Genomic DNA, 19,998 nt, shown 5'->3' with positions numbered 1-19,998 from the left:
GCAAGAGCCTGAATGTCATCAGCACCATGAATGAAAAGTTGCTGGAAATGAGTGTGAAGGTATGGAGTGGCACTTTCACTGCCCAAGCTTTCATTTAATTGAAGAGTTTGTATTCCAGTTATTTCCTTTTGGTCAGCCCCCAAGCATGGGAACAGTCCTTTAATTCTTATTTTCCTGCAGACTGATCTATAATAGAGCTGGGGCTCCTATTTTGTGGAGGAGGTTCTCAGGCACAGCCACTTCCTTGGAGCACAGTCATGCACTGGGATCAGCAGTGGGGCTGAGAGGAGCTTTCAGCATAATCCTGGCCTCAAAAGAGACCTCCAGGCTTGAGGCACAGCTTACTTGCCACACTAATCCAAAAGGCTGAGAGCATCCCTGGCCAGCAGGAAAAAATTCCAGAAAATCCTGGGTCCCCTTATTGTCTGTCAGGGTACTTTGGGGAAATAGAGAAGTTAGAGCTGAAAAAACAGCAGTGCCTCCTTCTGGTGTGTGGGGAGAGGATGAGAGCTGAGTGACTCAAACTGTTTCAAGGGGGTTGAAAACTTGCAGTGGGTGTTGTGGTGTTCTGATTGCACCTGAATTGTGTGTGATGCCCCAGAGGAGCCTCAATGCTCACACTGCCTGCCTGGGCACTGCTCTGGGAGCTGGAGGAATCAGCAGAGGCTGCTCTCAGTGCTGCTTAAGGGTTAAAAACAGACTTTTCAAAGAAATAGGAAAATCAGCAAAGGCTTGGGTGTGCATTTCTTGCTGTTTAACCTGAATTTGGTTTTACCAGTGTGCATTTGAGCAGCTGGTTGAAGCTTTAGCAGGTTGTTTAGCAGCAGCTGTCACAGTGCTGGTCTGTGGTTGTGTTGCTGGTTTGGAATGTCCTGTGTCTGCTCTGACCCTTCTCTCCCTCCCTCCCTTCCCCAGAAATATGATCCCTCAGACCCTGCCTATGCCTATGCCCAGCTGACCCACGATGAGCTGATCCAGCTGGTGCTCAGGCAGAAGGACACCATCAGCAGGAAGGAGCTGCAGGTGCGGGAGCTCGAGGATTACATCGACAACCTGCTGGTCAGGGTGATGGAGGAGACCCCCAACATCCTCCGTGTTCCCATGGCTGGGAGCAGGAAGGCTGGCAAGATGTGAGGGATCTGGGGTATCAGTGAGCAAGGACTCAATTCCCCCAGAGGAGGGTGAGGAGCTGCTCTGCAGCAGGTGCTGCTGGTTGTGCTTCTCACAGAAAATGACCTTTTTCCTGTTTCTGCCTTGAGCAACCCTGGGATTGATTAATAGCTCCATCAGGTGTTGTAATGAAGTCACCTTATCATATTTATTTTTTGTTTTCTTCCCCTTATTTGGGAAGATCAGGCATTAACCCAAAGGCTGGTTGTGATGGGAAGGAGGAGGGTTTTTGATGTGTTTTGCTTCCCAGCAAGGCACTGATGATCCTTTAGGAAGATTTTTTTTTTAATTATTTTGTTTTTTAGCAGCTTTGATAGATCATTTACTTTTCTTCCCTCATCTGAAGTTGTAGTGCAATATAAATCCTTGTACAGTAGAGCTTGAGGATTTGACTGTTTTTAAAATAATAATAATTACCTACACTGGAGAAGTCCAAAGATGTCCCAGCTTCAGGCCTGGGCTGTAATTTAAAAGGAATTATTGCCCTGAAAGTTGACCATAAGCTGACCAAATCTCACTTCATCTCATCAAGTGGACATTCCCAAGGGAAAGTTCACAGGTTTTCTGGAGTAGGAGCCATTGAGGTTCCTGGTACGTTTCTGCCATAGGAATGGCATCAATGGATTGGGCCAAGGGTACATTTTAACTCAAGTTCTTCTCTTGGTGTCTCAAAGTTTCTGCTCTGGAAGTTGTTCACAGGAGGCTCTGTGCCCTGGAGCAGGGCTGGCTCTCACATCTGTGGGAGTTCTGTGCCCATTTCCCTCTTACATTCATTCAGGACACAGAAATGCTTTGGCTGCTGGAGCTGGGGTGACCTTGAACACCTTTCCAAGGTGAGCAGTTTTGCAGAAAGTGCTTCTTGTTGTCATTGCAGAGAGGGGAGGGAGCACTGGGGCTCCCCTGCTCTGGTTCCTTGCTGCTCACACAAACCCTTGTGTGGCTGAGGCTGTGCTGGACAGCCCAGAGCTCCCTCTGTGCTTCAGGGGTGTTCTCCCCACCCTGTCAGACAGCAGCAACAGCTCATGGCTGGGGAGCAGCCACCACAGCTTCCCCCACTGGGAACCACGTGGGGCTTTGTTTGCTCAGCTCTTGGGAAAGATCAAAAAATCAGAAGCCTTTTTGCATCTCTGGGATTTACCAGGGTAGGGAGAGTCCATAAAAGTCTTAGAGGGAAGCTGGAAAACCAAGAGAGCAGGAAGGAAGGGACCAAAGCTTCATGAGGACCAAAGCTTAAAGCTTTCCAGCCTTAATTCTATGGAAACAAACACTCCTACTTGTGGAAACTGTTGGGTTATTGGGTCACTCCTGGCTCGGGGTGAGTTTCTAACTCAGGTTTTCTACAGCAAAGCACTTTATTGAGCAGCTGGATGGACTCTCACCCTGTGAGCAGTCTGCTTACAATTGTCATAAACCACTAGAAACTACTGGAGATCTCAAATACTGTATTTTTGTGTGAGAAGCAGTTTAATATATTTGCATGGAGATGTAAACATTTATTAGAAAAATCAAAAAAATGCTGTTAATGACATTTTTTATTCCTGCTACCAAAGTCTGGAGCTTTACTGGCAGAGCTGTCCCTCGTGGGCAGCCTGACCTCAAACAAGCCTTAGGAGCTGAGTCTTGCAAGACTTCAGGTACTCTGATCTCATTTTAGTGTTATTTGAGCAGTGAGGGCATTCTCTCTTTTTTTTCCTGTCCTCCCTGCTCTGAATGAAGGGTCTGAAACCTTGGTGGTGGTGCTGCTTTAATTCTGAGTGGTGCTGGTTGGCTTTGCTGGAGCTGCTGCTGCCTCTCGTGCCTTCTGAGTGAGGAAGATGAAGGATTGATTTGTTTCCTCCTCGTGCCTCTGCGGATCTCTGGACAGAGGATCCTATACCTCACTGATAAACTTGTATTTCAGACTTTTTTCTGCTAGGAAGAGTGACTGCACAGAACCAAAGCAATAAATGATATGTGCTCTTGGCAGAGATGGAGCCTTAACACTTGGAATGGCCTCCCCTGGCTGGGGGAGCCTTTTTCAGCTGGTTCCAGCTGTGGCTGTTGGGTGGCTCTTGCCCCCAACAATTGCTCTTCTCTCCTTTGGGTGGCTGCAGCTGTGGAGCCCAAAAGCATCACCCAAGCCTTGTAGCTCATTTTTATTGGCAATAATTGTTAAAGTCTTCCTTTGGTGGGAAGGGACTGGCATCTTGCATCCTCAAGGGCCTTAAGAATCAAATACATTGTTTTATTACTGAAGGATCTCAATGCATGTTCCCTGTTTGTACTCTCTGCTTTTAGCCCAGGTACTGTTTGTTTTTGAACACTTTTGGTTTTATGGAACACTAAAATAAACTCACCTTAAACTCAGAGTCCTGATCACCGTGCCTTTGTTCTGAGAGCAGTTCCAAGAGAGCCTCATCCCTCCTTGTGCCCAGCTGTTTCAGGGCTGGTTTCATCCCTGCACTGAAACATGTGGGAGCTTCCTGGTAAACACCTGTGAGGTGGGGAAACCTGATGGACGGGCTGGGCTGCACCTGCAGAACCCAGAGTTTCTGCACAGCACCAGTGTCAGTGCAGAAACATAATCCCAGGATGGTTATCTGCAGGTGCTTTTATTGAAGAGCTCTGGCAATCAGGGCTACAAACCCAAATCTGACTCCCACGTGGACTGGAGATGGACATGTTTTTATGCCCTTTTTGTTATATAATTGTATATTAATTATCAAACCCATATTGTTCTATTGTATACATTGATCTTATCCAAGCATGAATTCTTGTAATTTTCATCAGGTCCCACAAACATCCTTTCTCATGATTCTTATTACGATTAAACAATAATTATATTCAATTACCAAACAATCATTCTATTTAACAATCGTATTATTTATCATATGATGATTAGGCAGGTGCAGACAAAGCTCAACATTCGTTCCCAGGGCCTGGTTCCCTTTCCCAGGCCTACCAGACCCAACCTTTCTTTCCACCCCCTGAATCTATTGTGTACAATTCCAATGTCTTAGATACATTTCAACCCTACGCTATCACCAACAATGCCCGTGGGAGACAGGGGAGAGCGCTGTTGCTCCCTGATGGCAGCACTGGCCTCAGACTGTCGCCCTGCAGTTACCGCCCTGCAGTTACCGCCCTGCTCCTCCGCAGCGCTGGGCCCGGGGTTCCCCGCCGAGGAGGGCGAGTGGTCCCCTCGGTCCCGCTCCCGCCGCCGCTCCCGGGGCCGCTGCCCCGCCTGCCCGAGCATCCCCGGCGGAACCGGCGGCGGCGGAACGCAGCGTGCGGGGGCGGTGCCCCGGCCGGGTGAGAATCGGGACGGACCGCGAGCCGCTATTGGTGGGTTCGGGATGGGCGGTGCCGCCATTGGTGGGGCCGGGCGGTGCCGCTATTGGTGGGTTCCGGCCGTACCGCTCTTGGTGGGTTCGGGCAGGGCGGTGTCGCCATTAGTGGAATTGGGCTGTGCCGCTATTGGTGGGTTCCGGCCGGGCTGTGTCGCCATTGGTGGGTTCTGGCCGTGCCACCATTGGTGGGCACGGGCCGGGCGGTGCCGCTATTGGTGGGTTCTGGCCGTGCTGCTATTGGTCGGCTCGGACCGCGCCGCCATTGGCTGTTCGCGGTGCTGCCGCCCCAGCGCTCCCCCGGCGCTCCCCGGCCATGGCGGCGCGGGGCCGCTGCCCCGAGTGCGGCTCGGGGTCCCTGGTGGAGGACGCGCACTACGCGCAGCAGCAGCTGGTCTGCGCCGCCTGCGGCTGCGTCCTGTCCGAGGGGCTGCTCACCACCACCTACAGCGACGAGGAGCATCTGCGGGGTGCGGCTCCGGCACCGGGAGCGGGACCGGGGCGGAACCGGCTGTGCGAAGCTCGTTCTGGCCCCTCGGAGCCGCTCCGGGCAGCGCAGCGCTCCCCGAGCCGTGTCCCGCTGTGCCGTTCTGGGCACTGTGGGGTCAGAGCGGCCGCTCCCCTCCCTCCATCCCCCCAAACACCTGCAGGGTTTTCCATCACGGCACTTCCCTGCCAGGGTTTAGGCTTGGAGCCGATGATGAGCTTTAAATTTAAACTGTGGGATCTCTTATTGTTAAAAGAGATACTAAAATCTCACTTAAATCTCTTAGAAGAGCTTTAAGTGCCACAGAGCAGCCACGAGGCCGTTGCCAGGCTCTGTTTGCGGGGAATCCCTGGCTCAGAAGAGATCCCACAGCTCGCTAAACAATTAAAACCAGTAAACAACTAAAACAATTCTGGTTGTTGGAGTCCGGTTCTGTGGGCATCTGGTTGCCCCAGATCCAAGTGTGTCTGCCCCTGGATTCCCTGCAGGACTGACTGATCCAACCCTGTTTTCCAGAGGTCGCCTATTCCCAGAGCACTGGCCAGAAGGAGCAGGTCAGCCGCTGCCTGCAGCGAGGTAAGAGCAGTTCCTGCACCCCCCGCTCCGGTTTGTTTAACTTGTTTCTAGCGGTGAAAATGTGTCAAAGCCCTTTCGGAGCCGAGCAGAGCCGGGGGAGGGCCCTGCCCCGAGGGACTGGGGGTGTTTTAGTGCCGTCTGTGCCCTGCTGGAGCTCGGGGGGAAATTCCCCGCTCCGTGCCTGACGGGGCGTGTCCCGCAGGGATCCGGCGGGTGCAGGACCTGTGCAAGGTGCTGCAGCTCCCGGCGGCGTTCGAGGAGACGGCCGTGTCCTACTTCCAGCGGGCTCTGCAGCTGCCTGCCTTCCGCCTGGCCAGTCTGGAGAAGAAGGAGCTGCTGGGGGGATGCTGCGTGTTCGTGACGTGCCGCCAGCGCAGCTGGCCCCTGACCATGGGCACCGTCTGCTCTCTGCTCTACGCCAGGCACGACCTGTTTGCCAGTGTCTACCTCAGCCTGCAGAAGGAGCTGGGGCTCTCGGTGCCCGCCCTGAGCCTGGCAGACCTGGTGACAACACACCTCAACAGGTGATTGCAGCCCTTTGGCAGCCCTGCTTTGTCCTGGCTGGGTGAGAGGCTGAGCTGTGGCATGGATGCTCAGGCTGGGCTGGCTGAGCTGTGATTTTTACCTGGCCCCGTTCTCCTTAGTTTGGAGAGGCCAGAGAGGTGCTCAGGGAGGCACCATGAATCACAGAATCCCAGATCTCCGAGGCTGGAAGAAATCTCTGAGGCCATCAAGTTTAACCCGTGCCCAATGCCCACATTGTCACCCAGCCCAGAACACCGAGTGCCACCTCCAGGGATGGGGACTCCACCACCTCCCTGGCAGCAATTCCAATGTCTTTCCATAAAGCAACTCTTCCTGATGTCCATGAGCAGCAGCCATGGCAGGAGCAGCAGTTTGTCCCCAAGCTTTCCCCTGACCATGGCTCTTTGCTCCCGCAGCTTCCGGCTGCTCCAGCCCACAGCCAACGTCCCTGCAGCGTTCCTGGAGGACAAGGAGCAGCTGCTGGCCCGGACCATGGCCATTGTGGAGCTGGCCAGCCAGACGTGGCTGGTGACAGGCCGGCACCCCGTGCCCATCGTCACGGCCGCCGCCTTCCTGGCCTGGCAGTCGCTGCGGCCCGGCCCGCGCCTCTCCTGCCCCTTGGCGCGGTTCTGCCGCCTGGCAGGGGTGGATCTGCCCCCCCCCGCCCACCTCAGGCTGAAGGAGCTGCTGGAGATCCTGCTGGGAATGGCCTCCCAGCTCTCCTGGCTGCGCGGCTTCGCCTTGGACAGGAAGATGGTGGTGAAGCACATCGGGGACCTGCTGCAGCACCGTGTGTTCCTGCTGAAAAACGCCTTCAGCCAGCATGGGGAGGAGCAGCAGGACCCGGCCCCAGGCCAGGGCTGCCCCAGCCAGGGCTCTGTGGGCTTGGGCTCCCCGGGTAAGGACTGCCTGGATAAGGGATCCCCAGGCCAGGACTCTATGGGCCCGAGCTCTCTGGATAGAGGTTCCCCAGATAAGGGATCCCTGGATAGAGGTTCCCCAGATAAGGGATCCCTGGATAGAGGCTCCCCAGATAAGGAGTCCTCATGCCAGGACTCTGTGGGCTCGAGCTCCCTGAATAAGGACTCCTCAGGTAAGGGTTCTCTGGATAAGGACTCTCCAGGCGAGGACTCTCTGGGCCCAGGCTCCCCAGATAAGGACTCCCTGGATAAAGGCTCCCCAGATAAGGGATCCTTGTCCCAGGGCTCTGTGGGCTTGAGCTCCCTGGATAAGGACTCCCCAGGTAAGGATTCCCTGGATAAGGGATCCTCATCCCAGGGCTCTGTGGGTCTGAGCTCCCTGGATAAGGATTCCTCAAATAAGGGCTCCCTGAATAAAGGCTCCCCAGATAAGGGATGCCCAGGCCAGGACTCTGTGGGCTCGATATCCCTGAATAAGGGCTCTCCCAGCTCTCCTCCAGGAGCACAGCAGCAGGGCCGTCCCTGGGCAGGGCCAGCCCGGTGTGGGGGTACCCTGAGGCCCCTGCTGCCCCCCTGCCTCCTGCACCCCAGGAAGAGGCTGCGCTCAGCAGCTCCGAGCGCTGCGGCCACCACAGGCGACGAGCCCATCTCGGACAGCGAGATCGAGCAGTACCTGCGCAGCCCCGAGGAGATCCGTGCCCTCAGCAAGGCCAGGGCCTGCCTGTGAGCGGGCCAGGGACACTTCTGGGACCAAAAGCATGAAGGCCACCAAGGACAGTGATTGTGCTGCAGAGACAGTCACCCAGAGAATGATGTTGTGGGGAGGGAGGACCCTCCTTAATGTGCTGGACCAAAATGGGGCTTTTTATGGAGGGACAGCTTCAGGTCATGATACATTTCTGTTACAAATAAAAGTGCAGGTGCCAGGTTTTCCAAGGCAGTCTCACCTTGGACTTCTTCAGCAAAGGGTCAAAAAACTGCAGGCCAGGCTGTATTTGAACATGAAGTCTGAGAGAAATTACAGTAGATCTTGGCAGATTGGCATATCTTTAATATATTAAACAAAACATATCTGCTAGAAACATTCTATTCATATAAAAATGCAAAAAGACCCCTTTAAAGACATTTCTTTGGCATATTTCCCTCCCCTCCCCCCGGATATTTCAGGAAGCTCTGTTGATATGTCATTCGCTTGTAAACAGACAAAACAAAGTGTAATTAAGAATACAAAGCTTTTTCTCTAATACTGTCACAATGCAGCAAGCAATAGAACCACGGGGCATCAGCCAGGCTGGGGAGGCTGCAGGAGCTGCAGGAAGGGTTTAAACTGTGTTAAATACCAGGGACAATGAAATATTTAAACATTTGACTGGGCAGAGAAGCCGAGGCAGGCAGGGAGTGGCAGGTTAAGCCCAGGGGTTCCCCAGCCCTGTGGGGTGAGACCAATCCCCACTAAGTGCTTTTATCTCCCCTGGCTCGTGGCCCTGCCAGCCCCACGACGCCTCGGAGGTAGCTGTGTTATTAAACTCATTTGCAGGTGGGGGAAACTGAGGCAGGGGAGGCTGGAAAGGGCAGAGGAGGCACCAGACTCCCACCTTCCTCCTCTGCTTTGCTGCAGCCTGGCTGTTTTACCTGTGTGCTGGGAAAAAGGGGAAGCTTGTTTTTCAATGGGAACAATAAGTGCTTGTCCAGGTTCCAGCCCGTTGTCTGAGGAAGGTCCCTAATTCCTTGGCATCATTCTCTTGCATTCCCAGGAATGGTCCCTGCTCCCCAGAATGGTCTCTGCCTTCCTAAGAGCAAACCTAGATATTTTCTGAGCTTAAGCACCTGGATTAAGGACACAGAGCTGCTCTGGGCCTCTCCCACATTTTGGTTCTTTGGTGCTTTGGCACAGAGGGTCAGTCCTGGCTCCGGCAGCAGCACAGGTCTGCCAGCCCACCCCATGGCATGGCTTGAGCCTTTGAGGGCCTGGGAGCATTTTCTGGCTGTGATTTTAGTGTCTGGAGCCTATTCTGGCCGTTACTTTAGTGTCTGGCATCAAAGCAGTGCAGACAATCACCTCACCTTGGAGCTGAGGCTCCTCTTACCTTGTGCTTGGCTTTGCAATATGGCTTTGGCACCACGCAGCCCCCGGGGCTGACAGGCAGGTAGGAACTTTCCAGAGAGAGCAGCTGCTCTCCGAGGCAGAGTGCTCAGCCTGAACGCTGCAGAGGGAGCAGCTGCTCTCCAGAAGCAGAGTGCTCAGCCTGAACGTTCCAGAGAGAGCAGCTGCTCTCCAGAAGCAGAGTGCTCAGCCTGAACGCTGCAGAGGGAGCAGCTGCTCTCCGAGGCAGAGTGCTCAGCCTGAACGTTCCAGAGAGAGCAGCTGCTCTCCAGAAGCAGAGTGCTCAGCCTGAACGTTCCAGAGAGAGCAGCTGCTCTCCAGAAGCAGAGTGCTCAGCCTGAACGTTCCAGAGAGAGCAGCTGCTCTCCAGAGGCAAAGTGCTCAGCCTGAACGTTCCAGAGAGAGCAGCTGCTCTCCAGAAGCAGAGTGCTCAGCCCGGGGCCGCGGTGCCTGGACGTGAAGGGCACTTGGAGTGGTCCCTCAGCGGGGACATTGCAGTCGTGGCACGAGCGGGCAGGATCGGGACCCTCGCGTCACCTACGGCTCTGTCTATACATATATACATTCAATAATATAGCTTTGAAAAATAGACATTTCCTCTGTATAATATAAAATAGCATTTAGGATCAATCTCAAGTGACATGCAGGAGGGATTAAAGCACGGCTGCGATCCCGGCACTGCGGCGGGAAGCTCGGAGCCTCCTCGGGGAGGTGGGTGTGCCCGGGATGGCGGATCGTGCTGTGCCCGGGGCAGCCGGAGCCCCCGACCGTGCCGCCCATCCCCGCTAGTGCACTGGTGATGCCCGCAGCGCTGGCCCCGCCCTGCCCCGAGCAGCTCCGCAGGTAAACGCTGCGGCCCTTGGTCCTCGCCCACCTTCACACGGTGGTTTCGCTCTTCCACAGGCCGGTCTTCATGCCGGCCACGCTGTCGGGGCTGGCCAGGTTGATGTCGTACTTGCTGCCCTTGAGGCCGCCGTTGTGGCTGCCCACGTTGAGCGGGTAGGAGCGGCGCTTCGCCTCCCTCTCGGCGCTGCCGCCCGGCCGCAGGTTGTCCCGGCTGCCGCTCCTCCGGCGAGCCTCGGCCAGGTCGGGCCCCCTCCGGGCGCCGTCGCTGCCCTCCGAGGGGCTGGGCCCCGCGTCCCCATCCCGCGGCGCCGCGCGGCCGCCGCTGGCCGGGCTGGTCCTGCCGCTGGGGAAGCTCTCGGAGTGGCTGTTGTGGAGGCTCCCGCTCTCGCTGGACGGCTGCTCCGAGGGGCCCCGCAGCATTTTCAAGCGGTGGTGCTTCCCGTCGCGGCACGGCTTAGTTCTGCCGCGGTGGCTCCTGCGGCCGTGCAGGTTGCTGGTGCTGCTGTGCCTGACGGGCTTCCCGTCGGCAGCGTCCGGCTCCGGGCAGGGCGCCGGCCGCGTCTCCACCTGGCTCTGGGCTAGCTGCAGGTTGGTGAGCTTGCAGCGGCCCCCGGCAGAGCCGGCGCTGCTGGGCGAGGAGGAGGAGGAGGCGCCGGAGCGAGCGGCCTCTGGCTCGCAGCCGATGAAAACCTGCGAGCCGTCCTCTGGCCCCAGCCCGGGGTGCACGTAGGCCTGCATGGGCAGCGCGCTCCGGTACGACGGGCAGCAGGAGAACCAGGAGCTGAGCACGTCCCGGCGCCGCAGGCAGTGGTGGGCGAAGATGAAGAGCCCCAGCGCCACGGCGGTGACGCCGTAGAGGCAGCTGAAGACGATGTTCAGGTACCAGCGCTGGGACACGGCCATGGCGCCGAACGTCCACAGGGCCACGTACAGGGCGTGGGTGGCCACCAGCGCCCAGAACTGCACCCGCAGGGAGTAGACACCGTCCCCGTCGGGGCACGGCGGCCCCGAGTTCAGCGTCACCGAGATGGAGCCAGAGTCCGTCAGGAGGTCACTGGTCCCCCCCAGCCGTGGCGGCGGCTCCAGCGGCTCCGGGATGGCTTTCTGCTGCTGGGGTCGGCACTGGAGGCTGAGCCCGGCACAGAGGAAATAAATCCAGGTGACGAGCAGGATGAAAGCCACGGGGACGTAGAAAGCGCCCAGGCTGGGCCGCCACACCAGCCAGCAGCTGTGCGGGAGGAGAGCGGCTCTGAGGGCTCGTGGAGCTGCTCGGCGCCCCTGCCCTGATGGCACGGGCTCTGTGCAGCTGTGCCGGCTACCTGGACCATTTTTTCCCAATATATGGATAACTGTCAGGAAAAACTCACTGACCTTTACCCAAACTTATCGAGATTCCCAGTGGCACCAGTTCCCCTGCCCCAGCAGAGAGAGGCCACCCACGCGGGAGGGAGGAAGGATGGAGCAGGGACACTTACTAGGGGTTGTTGTCGTGGTAGTTTTGGATGTTGACAGCTGCTGTGATCCCACAGATGATGAGGGGGATGCCGCCGGCGATCAGGTAGAACCTGCGGGGAGGGGCAGTGTCAGTGCTCACCTGGAGCCCGAGGGAGAGCAGGGGATGGGTTTGTCCAGGGAAGCAAGTCCCGCCCCAGCCCCTGGGGCAGGGGGAGGGGTTCGGTACCGCAGCATGGGTCTGGGGGCTGCCTGGGACGTGTCCCTGTCCGGCTGCTGTGGCTCCTTCCAGGTCACCTCCTTGTAGAGCACTCGTGCTTTCACCGCCATCCAGAGCAGCGTGGAGAGGGAGGAGTAGTGCAAGATGATGCCGACCTGCGGGAGGAGCCGCGGTTAGGGAGGGGGTGTTGGGGAGGGGGTGCCGTGCCCCCCTCCCCCCGTGCCCGCCCCGCAGGCACTGCCCGGTACCCACGGCCTGGCACACGGCCCGGTAGCCGGTGAGGGTGATGCCTCCCGCGAACACGGCGGCCGTCATGGCGATGTGGAAGCAGAGGTTAAGCAGCATGTGCCAGCCCTTCTGCGGGATGAGGATGGTGCTGCAAGAGCGAGAGGACAGTGGGTGCCTGTGAGCTCCGGCCTGGCTCCCTTTGGCACAAATGCTGCACCTGGGGGAGGCACCAACAGCCTGTCCCTGGCCATGAAGCGTGGCTAGAGGAGATGAACAGGTGTGTGCCTGCACATGGGCAAAGGAGCAGGACCAAGGGCCACTCACTGGGCAGCACATTCCTGGAAAGTCATCTGATAAGCCATTTCCTAAAGGGCCATGTCCACGGCCATCCCCGTACACCTTCTCCTGGCTGTTGGCACCTGGGGAGCTCCTCCTGCTGCCCACAGAGACACCCATCCCAGCACAGCCCCCAGACCACCAGCACAGCCCCCAGACGCTCCCTCACCCGTGGTGGACGATGTAGGTGATGATGGTGGTAAAGAGGCAGAGCAGCAGCACGGCCGTGCAGGTGTACATGGCCGGGTGCAGCACCTCCACAGCGCCTTGTGCCTCGCTGGGGAACCCGCTGAGCTCCTGCACGGCACAGCACAGCACAGTCAGACCCCACTGCTCCATCCCTGCGCCCCAAACCCACCCCCCGGCAGCCCCCACGCTCCCCACCCTGGCAATGCTGCTCAGCCACACCTACCATGAGCACGGCCACGTTGCTGAGGTGCCGGCAGTGCAGGGAGGTGACATTGGGCTCACGGGCAGCCAGCTGGCACCCCTCGGCGCTCCAGCCCCCCATGCCCCCCAGCACCTCGAAGTTCCAGTAGGCAGCCACGGGGTCCGTGCCCTCCCCGGGGTGTCGCAGGGACACGGCCACCGGCTCTGACAGGTTCCCCACTCCACAGCCATCTGCAGGCACAGAGAAACCTGGTCAGCAGGACAAGTGACAATCCCTCCACCTGCACCCACACAGGGGACCCGGCACATCCCGTAGCAACATTGCCATCTCCCTGTGAGGACCCCAGAACCTGCACAATGCCCCGGGGAGCCCCAGGGGCACCCCAAGCACCCCACCATGCTGCCCTTACAGGTCCCGGCGTAGATGACCGGGGTGGCCACGCTGCGGCGCTTGCCATCGTCGGCCAGGCGGGAGGAGTTCCCGGTGCTGCAGAAGAGTTTCCCGTTGCGGAACACCAGCAGCTGGAGCTTGCAGTCAGCCCCGGGCGTGACTGGGGCGGGGCTGGGGCTGCCGAACAGGCTGGGGGGCAGCTGGATGGAGGCCAGGGCGATGCTGTTCTGCGGGTGCAGTGTCACCGGTGAGCAGGGGCCGACCCCCAGCTCCCGACCCCCGGCGCTGCTCCCGACCCCCGGCATTGCCCCAACCCCCGGCGCTGTCCCGGACCCCCAGCGCTGCCCCCGACCCCCGGCATTGCCCCAACCCCCGGCGCTGTCCCGGACCCCCGGCGCTGCCCCCGACCCCCGGCGCTGCCCCCGACCCCCGGCCCTGCCCCCGACCCCCGGCGCTGCTCCCGACCCCCGGCATTGCCCCAACCCCCGGCGCTGTCCCGGACCCCCGGCGCTGCCCCCGACCCCCGGCGCTGCTCCCGACCCCCGGCGCTGCTGTACCTTGATGTGGAAGCTGCTCAGGGAGATGTTGGGCCGCCCCGTGGTGCAGCGCAGCCGCAGCTGCTGGTCGGGCGTGGGCTCAGCCCCCCGCTCGGCCGGGGGGGCACGGCCCGGGGGGGTCCCATCCCAGCGCTGGAACGCCACACAGCTCAGCCCCACGTAGCTCTCGGGCTTCACCACGTACGCCTCGAAGGCGATGTTACGAGAGTTCTGCCAGGGTGATGGGGGGAACATGAGCCCTGGCAGGGGCAGAGACTCCCCTGGCATAGCCACAGACCCCACAGCAGCAGCCCACCCACCCCTCCTTCCCGTATCCTGCCCCAGCCCGTTCCCCCTCACCACTGCCATGTGCTGGGAGTTGCTGCCCAGCGTGTGGGCTGCGATCCTCTCCAGGGAGCGCACGATGCTGGTGCAGGCCTTCTCCTCCTTCTGGGACATCCACAGGATGTGGTCGTCCACCAGCATGATGTTGCTGGCCATCTCCACGATCACATCTGTCAGCTGGGGACAACAAGCAGCTCTGCAAGAGCCGTCCCCCGTGGAAACACCCCAATTCATTCTTTTCTACCCCAAAACCACCAGGCTGCACTGGGGCAGGCGGGGGACACCAGCAGTGCTTATTACCTGCTTGATCTGGTCCACGTAGCCAATAAACTTCTCTATCATCTGGGCCACATAGAGAACATCAACCATGTCCGAGAAGTTGGCTGCCTCGGCCGTGTAGACGCGGAGCTGGTGAGCCAGGGTCAGGGCGTTGGAGGCGTTGATGGGCATCTGCAGGGCAGATTGATGGTTACCTGCTGTGCCCCAGCGGCCCAGCAGAGCCTCAGGCCCCCCACTCACCAGCACGAAGGTGTAGAGCACGCGGGTGATGTCGTTGGTGTAGAGGCAGTGAGAGTAGTCGCCGTCCTCCCAGCGCCCGGCGCGGTCGCAGCGCCGCCACGCCTGCTTCTCCCCCGCCGCGCCCGCGCCCGCGCCCGCCGGCACCGCTGCGAACGGGTGCTGCAGGCAGGGCTGGAAGGCCGTGATCCCTGCCAGGGTGCGGGGCCACCTGCGGGACCCGCATCAGTGACGGCGGGGACCCGCCACCAGCAGCCCCGCCCCTGTGCAGCTCCCCCCGCGGGCACCGCAGCCCCCTCTGCAAGTCCCGGGTTCTGGGGAGGCTGCGGTGATGCTCCCCCAAAATCCCCACGCTCTCCAGTCCCGTGTCCCACTCGGCTCCGGCAGCGAGGGCGAAGCAGCGGGCAGTGAGGGGGGCGGGCACCGCTAATTTAAGCCACATTGACTGTGCCAGTAATTTATATTCCGTAAGGGCCCCGCCGAGGTTACGGCGGGCGCCCAGAGCCTTTCGTCTCGTGCCAGAGAAATTCCAACACCTCTGCTGCTGGAGCCAGGCTGCGCCGCCGGCACGGGAAGCTCTTCAAAAGCGCCCGCGCTCCCCGCGGCCCTTAATCGCTACCAGACGTGCGCTCACCTGCGGCGAGCAGAGGCCCCGCACGCACCGCTCGCTCCCCGTGTGGCACCGGCCACGTGTGTCCCCCCCCCGCCGCGCCACCTGTCCCACTGCCGTCCCCACCTGAAGTCCCCGCGGTTGTTGGTGACCCGCTCGGCTGGGCAGTAGGATGCAGAGGTCTCCAGCACCACGATCTCCACCTTCTTGCTGACGTTGCCCTGGGAGGTGGAGACGGCGCATTCCCACTCGCCGTTGGCGGAGACGTGGATGTTGGAGAGGATGAGCTCGCTGCGGGCACAGGAGAGGGGCTGGCACGGCGGGGCTACCCCGCAGCGATCCCCCGAGCTTGGGGACATGGGGACACACGCCATGAAGCACCAAAGGTGCCCACACACGGCGCTCGGTACCCACAAACCTGTGAGTCCTGTGGCCATGAGTCGTCATCCCCATCCCTATCTCTGTCCCCATCTCCATCTCCATCCCTATCCCGATCCCGTCCCGGTCCCCATCCCTGACCTGGTGATGAAGGTGCAGTCATGGATCAGACTCTCCTCCACGATGACGCCCGTCTGCTCATCCTCCTGCACGGGTTCGCGGTTGTGGAACCACCGGATCTGGGTGCTGTTGTCCAGGTAGGTGGCCGTGCACTGGAAGGGCAGCCGGTCGCCCTGGAAAACCACCTGGCGCAGCGACGGGATGAGGTGGTGTGTGTGCAGCTCCGGGGCTCCCGCTGCGGGGGACACAGATGAGCCCGCGCCGCCGCCGCCGCCGCCGCCCCCGCCCCGGCCCCGGCTCACCGCAGCGCAGCTGCCCGTCCCGCGCCGCTCGCAGGGCGATCCCGCGCAGCTGCCGCGGGAACGCGCACGCCGTCCGCTCCGCGATCTGCGCCGGCCGCTCGCGGGCCCAGCGCAGCACCCAGCGCAGGTTGCAGTCGCACGTCAGGTACTCGGTGGCAAAGTCCCTGCAAGGGTTGGTGTCACGGGGCACCCGCGGGGCTCGGGCACCCACCAGCCCTGAGACCCTCGGCAGGGCCCCCCCCGGGGCACTGAAATCCCAGGGCACCAACTCACACGACTTTCAGGGAGGGGAGCTCATCAAAAACACCGGGCGGGAGGCTGGAGAAGATGTTTCCGGACATGTTCCTGCGGGACAGGAGAGAAAGATGGCCCGGAGGGGTCAGGGAGCTGCTGGGAGAGGGGACACCTCCCAGGCCACTTGCTGTGCCCACACACCCCCTCCTGAGAGACAGGGTGTCCCCTGGGAGCTACTCACAGTCGGAGGAGGTTGGGGAGCCCCTGGAAGACGCTGGCACTCAGGCAGCCGATGCGGTTGTTGGAGAGGTCCCTGCAAGGTGAGTGGAGGGGCCATCAGGGCTGGGGATGCCTCGCTGTCCCCGCTGCTGATCCCAGGGCCAGCCCCAAGGCACTTACAGCCGCTTCAGGTCGGGGAGGCCGAGGAAGGCGCCCGGCTGGACCGTGCTGATCAGGTTGTTCTTCAGGTCCCTGCGGGAAGACAGACACGGATCTTGGGGTGTGCTGTGGGAGCCCCATCCCCAGGAGACACAGCACAGGGAGCACGAGCACACCCGTTCCACCCCAGCCCCCATCTCCTTTCTTGGCTCCCCAGGCGCTGCCAACCCCTGCTCATCAGCAGCTTTCCATCCCATTTCTCTCTCGCTGTCTCTCGGAGGGATGCAGGGAAGGCGCGAGGCTCCCCGCTGCTCCCGGGGGGATGCCAGCCCCTGGGCACGCTCTGGTGACACATCGGGTGTCCCTGCACGCTGGCACTGGCTGCTTGCACCGGCCCCACATCCGGAACAGCCGCGTCCCGGCGGGTTATCTCCTGTGTGCGGGATAAGAACGTGGCCCCGGACGGGCTCTGGGCCCTCGGGAAGCTCGTTTGAGCAATTAGCCTGATTGCGGGAGCTCAGCTAATCGGGGTCGCCCGGCTCACCCCGTGCGGGGCACCTGCAGTGGGGAGCGCTGGTGGCATCGGCTGCTCTGCCCAGCCCCTGGGACCCTCAGTAACTTCTGCCGAGCACCGGGAAAGGAAATGGGATCCATATGGATCCGTGTTTATTTATAGCAGTCTCCGCGGAGCTCGTCGCTCGGTCTCCCGCTGCTCTGCCCGCGGGCCTGGGGACACCCCGAGAGCCACAGCCCCGCTGGAGGGGCACAGAGCAGCGGCAGGGATGGGGAGGGGTGCAACCGCTTCCAGCAGAGCCGGCGTGCGGGAGGAGCCCCGCCGGAGAGACGAGAGGGGCCCCTCAGGCAGAGGAAACGCAGCCGGCGTCATCCCGGTCCTTTCGGATGATGCAACAGCGCTGTCCGCGCCCGCCTTTCCCGTTTGCTGACGGACAAACGCCCGTGCTGGCAGCTGCACGGCCGCGGTGCGGGCAGGTGTGCACAGGTGAGCGGGCAGGTGTGCACAGGTGAGGGCTGGTGCTGAAGGAACAGCTCCACTCACCTGCAGCGCCACCGCCAGCAGCGCCAGTGCCGATACCCACCGCACACACACCCGTCCTGGTTCGTGCCCAGGGCCAGCAGCGCTGCCAGCCCCTGGCCAGCTGCGTTTCACAGCGATTCCCACCCCCAGAAAACCCCCAGCACACCCTGCCAGCCAAAACGCATCCAGTGATAAAACTTGCGGCCCCTGGCTCAGATCTGGGGGGTCTGGGTGCTGCAGGGACCACAAGGCGGGGATAGGACCCAGCGGGGCCGTGCTGGGCCCCAGGGGTTTGCAGCCAGCCTGGCGCTGGGCCAGCCGCAGCCTTCCTCACTCAGGCACTTCCTCCCGCGGGCCAGGGCCGGGGCTGCTGCTGCTGATTTATGATAAGGCTCCTCTTTTTCTCTGCTCTGTGCCTTTGCCTTTGCATTTCCTGCGGTCCCGAACCCCCTCCTCCCCCAGCCCCAGCGGTATGAGAGCCAGCAGTGGCTCAGTGCCACGTGTGCATGGGGATCCCATCACCAGGAGTGCACAGAGACCCCCCACGGCAGCAAACCCTGGCCCCAAGGACCTGAGCCATCATGATACACTGCCCAGAGAACGCTGAGGGGAGCCCACAAACTCCCTGTGCACAGCATAGACAGACAGATGGATGGACAGAGCCCGTCCTTGTCCCTGCTGTCACCCATCGAGCCCCCTCGCATCCCCCCAGGGCCGTTCCCAAGCGGGGCTGCGCTAATGAGCGCTCGCGGCCGCCGCCGCATACCGTCCCCGCTCAGACTCATTAATCTCATTACGCCGCGACAAATCACTGGAGATGCCAAGCCAGAGGGGGGTGGTCCGTGGGGGCACCCCTGACATCCAGAGATTGCTTTCCCCCCATTGTGCTGGGACCCCAAAGCACCCACGCGGGGTAGGCAGGCTGGGCAGGGGCCTCGACAGCCGCAGGGTGGGAAGCGAGGGGCCCCGCAGCCCCCGCGGTGTCCCCGCCGTGCCAGCAGGGCTCTCCGTGGGGCACGTCTGCGCCACGGCCCCAAACCGACCCGATGAAAACAATTCTGGCTCCTGTCGAGGGCAATCAGGCGCGGCGCAGCGCGATGGGGCTGGCGGGGCTGGGGGAGCGCTGCCCGCCCGCCCCGGGCCCCTCTGACCCCGCGGTGAGCAGGGGGTGACCTGGGGCAGCTCCTCTCCCAGGATATGGAGACCTTTAGGGGCACCCCAGGCACAGGGGGGCTGCAGAGCCGTGCTCCTCCCCAGGTGTGGCCCCTCAGCTGCTCCAGGACTCCTTCCCCGTGTGCCACGATCCCTCCAGTTCTTAAGGGTGCAGTGGCAGGAGCAGGAGGTGACCCCACACCTTGACCCGTGCTGGGGAGGACGCAGCTATGTGGGATGGTGTCCCCAGGGTGACTGCTTTTCACTCACCCCAAAAACAGTCCCGTGGGGATTTCCACGGGAGCCCACAGAGTGCAGGAATGCTCGAGACCCTCGCAGGGCCACGGTGGGGAACAAAACACACTCAGTGCCGGTCCCCGTGCCTGCATACCTACAGATCAAACCCATATGGGGGCCATAAATCTCCCCTTCTCACAGCTCTCTCCATAGAGATGCCTTTCATGGAGAGATAAGAAAGTTGACTTTGTTTGGGGGGACAATGTCGCTTTTCATACCGGCCCTCACGGAGCGCGGCCCCCCCCGGCGCCTCCCGCCCCACTGCAGCTCCCGGGGTCCCCGGGATGCCCGTGGGTGCCCCAGTGGCAAACTGTGCCCTGCAGCGCTGGTCCTGCTGCAGCACATCAGGAGCAGAACGCGAGAGATGGCGCTACCACCCACCATGGAACCTGCATTGCACCGCCCGACCCGCACTCACAGCTTCTCCAGAGCCCGCAGCCCGAAGAAAGAGCCGTTCTCCAGCACCGTGATCTTGTTGTTGCTCAGCAGCCTGTGGGAAGAGCAGAGGGAGAGGGGCAGCCCCGTTACCTCGCCTGCCGCAGCCCCCCAGCCCTGCCCTGGTGACCCAGGAGCTGGTGGGGACTGAGGACAGGCAGAACCCCCCAATGGCTGTGCCACTGTGCTGGGGGCCATGGAGAACCCCGGGGACAGTCTCGATGGCCAGGTGGGAGCATGGACTGCAATGCTGGCATGCAGAAGCCGTGTGGGGATGCTCTGCATGTTCTACATGCCATGGACCACACGGACTGACTGCCATGTGCCCCGTGCTGGCTCCTGGGGCATCACCTTGGTGCAAGGAGCTACACGTGCAGGAGGTGACCCCCACCCCAGCACCAAAGGGGCACCCCAAGGACCCGCAGCTGCTGATGATCGTGGCATTGTGGCTGTCCCAGGAGCCTCCCAGCAGTGAGATTTTATCCCGAAATAAACAGCTTTGCGACCCAAAGGGCCCCTTGCGGGGTGACGGGAATGGACAGAGGGCACCAGCACCCGGCAATTCAGCCAGGAGCTCATTAAAGCTCGTCAGCGCAATTAGCAGAGCCAGACCCGGCTCTCGGGGACCAGCGCTGGCTCCCCGGAACTCCCGTGCGGCCCCTTGGGCACCGGCGGCGGCAGCGCCGGC

General features: G+C 60.9%; 3 protein-coding genes across 4 annotated transcripts; 2 read left to right on the top strand and 1 right to left on the bottom strand.

Annotated features, from left to right (window-relative positions):
* Positions 1–6: 6 nt before the first annotated feature.
* LOC130261949 (rab11 family-interacting protein 1-like) lies at positions 7–3,517 on the top strand. The gene is made up of 2 exons (XM_056508632.1): positions 7–59; positions 916–3,517. Exons 1-2 carry the CDS (start codon positions 27–29, stop codon positions 1,132–1,134), a joined length of 252 nt encoding a protein of 83 aa, XP_056364607.1. The 5' UTR covers positions 7–26; the 3' UTR covers positions 1,135–3,517.
* Positions 3,518–4,761: 1,244 nt separating this feature from the next.
* On the top strand, positions 4,762–8,245 carry LOC130262006 (transcription factor IIIB 50 kDa subunit-like). Of its 2 annotated transcripts, XM_056508747.1 has the most exons (5): positions 4,778–4,966; positions 5,500–5,559; positions 5,762–6,083; positions 6,501–7,078; positions 7,109–7,991. In XM_056508747.1, the coding sequence occupies exons 1-5, from the start codon at positions 4,813–4,815 to the stop codon at positions 7,729–7,731; spliced, it is 1,737 nt and encodes a 578-aa protein (XP_056364722.1). In that variant the 5' UTR covers positions 4,778–4,812; the 3' UTR covers positions 7,732–7,991. The 2 variants fall into 2 exon arrangements, with proteins under 2 accessions (XP_056364721.1, XP_056364722.1); XM_056508746.1 differs by having other exon boundaries at positions 4,762–4,966; positions 6,501–8,245.
* Positions 8,033–19,523, bottom strand: LOC130262005 (adhesion G protein-coupled receptor A2-like). Its single transcript, XM_056508745.1, has 18 exons — positions 19,294–19,523; positions 16,412–16,483; positions 16,254–16,325; positions 16,052–16,123; positions 15,779–15,942; positions 15,498–15,711; positions 15,105–15,269; positions 14,372–14,579; positions 14,153–14,302; positions 13,868–14,029; positions 13,529–13,738; positions 12,991–13,198; positions 12,603–12,811; positions 12,360–12,487; positions 11,879–12,002; positions 11,636–11,781; positions 11,430–11,519; positions 8,033–11,182 (listed from the first exon to the last, which is right to left on the bottom strand). Exons 1-18 carry the CDS (start codon positions 19,506–19,508, stop codon positions 9,985–9,987), a joined length of 3,807 nt encoding a protein of 1,268 aa, XP_056364720.1. The 5' UTR covers positions 19,509–19,523; the 3' UTR covers positions 8,033–9,984.
* Positions 19,524–19,998: the final 475 nt, after the last annotated feature.

This window comes from Oenanthe melanoleuca, chromosome 22 (assembly GCF_029582105.1).
Source record: "Oenanthe melanoleuca isolate GR-GAL-2019-014 chromosome 22, OMel1.0, whole genome shotgun sequence".
Taxonomy (NCBI): domain Eukaryota; kingdom Metazoa; phylum Chordata; class Aves; order Passeriformes; family Muscicapidae; genus Oenanthe; species Oenanthe melanoleuca.
Note: the sequence above shows the minus strand (reverse complement) of the source record. Positions and strands in the feature narration are given on the sequence as shown.

Excerpts from the sequence above, each read along its gene's own strand:
- LOC130261949 (XM_056508632.1), top strand. The coding sequence starts at position 27 with ATGAATGAAAAGTTGCTGGAAATGAGTGTGAAG. Across the intron at positions 60-915 it reads TGCTGGAAATGAGTGTGAAG|AAATATGATCCCTCAGACCC; the intron begins GTATGGAGTGGC and ends TCCCTTCCCCAG.
- LOC130262006 (XM_056508746.1), top strand. The coding sequence starts at position 4,813 with ATGGCGGCGCGGGGCCGCTGCCCCGAGTGCGGCTCGGGGTCCCTGGTG. Across the intron at positions 4,967-5,499 it reads CGACGAGGAGCATCTGCGGG|AGGTCGCCTATTCCCAGAGC; the intron begins GTGCGGCTCCGG and ends CCTGTTTTCCAG. Across the intron at positions 6,084-6,500 it reads GTGACAACACACCTCAACAG|CTTCCGGCTGCTCCAGCCCA; the intron begins GTGATTGCAGCC and ends TTGCTCCCGCAG.
- LOC130262005 (XM_056508745.1), bottom strand. The coding sequence starts at position 19,508 with ATGGCCCCCAGCACAGTGGCACAGCCATTGGGGGGTTCTGCCTGTCCT. Across the intron at positions 14,580-15,104 it reads AACAACCGCGGGGACTTCAG|GTGGCCCCGCACCCTGGCAG; the intron begins GTGGGGACGGCA and ends CGGGTCCCGCAG. Across the intron at positions 13,199-13,528 it reads TGAGCAGCTTCCACATCAAG|AACAGCATCGCCCTGGCCTC; the intron begins GTACAGCAGCGC and ends CTGCACCCGCAG.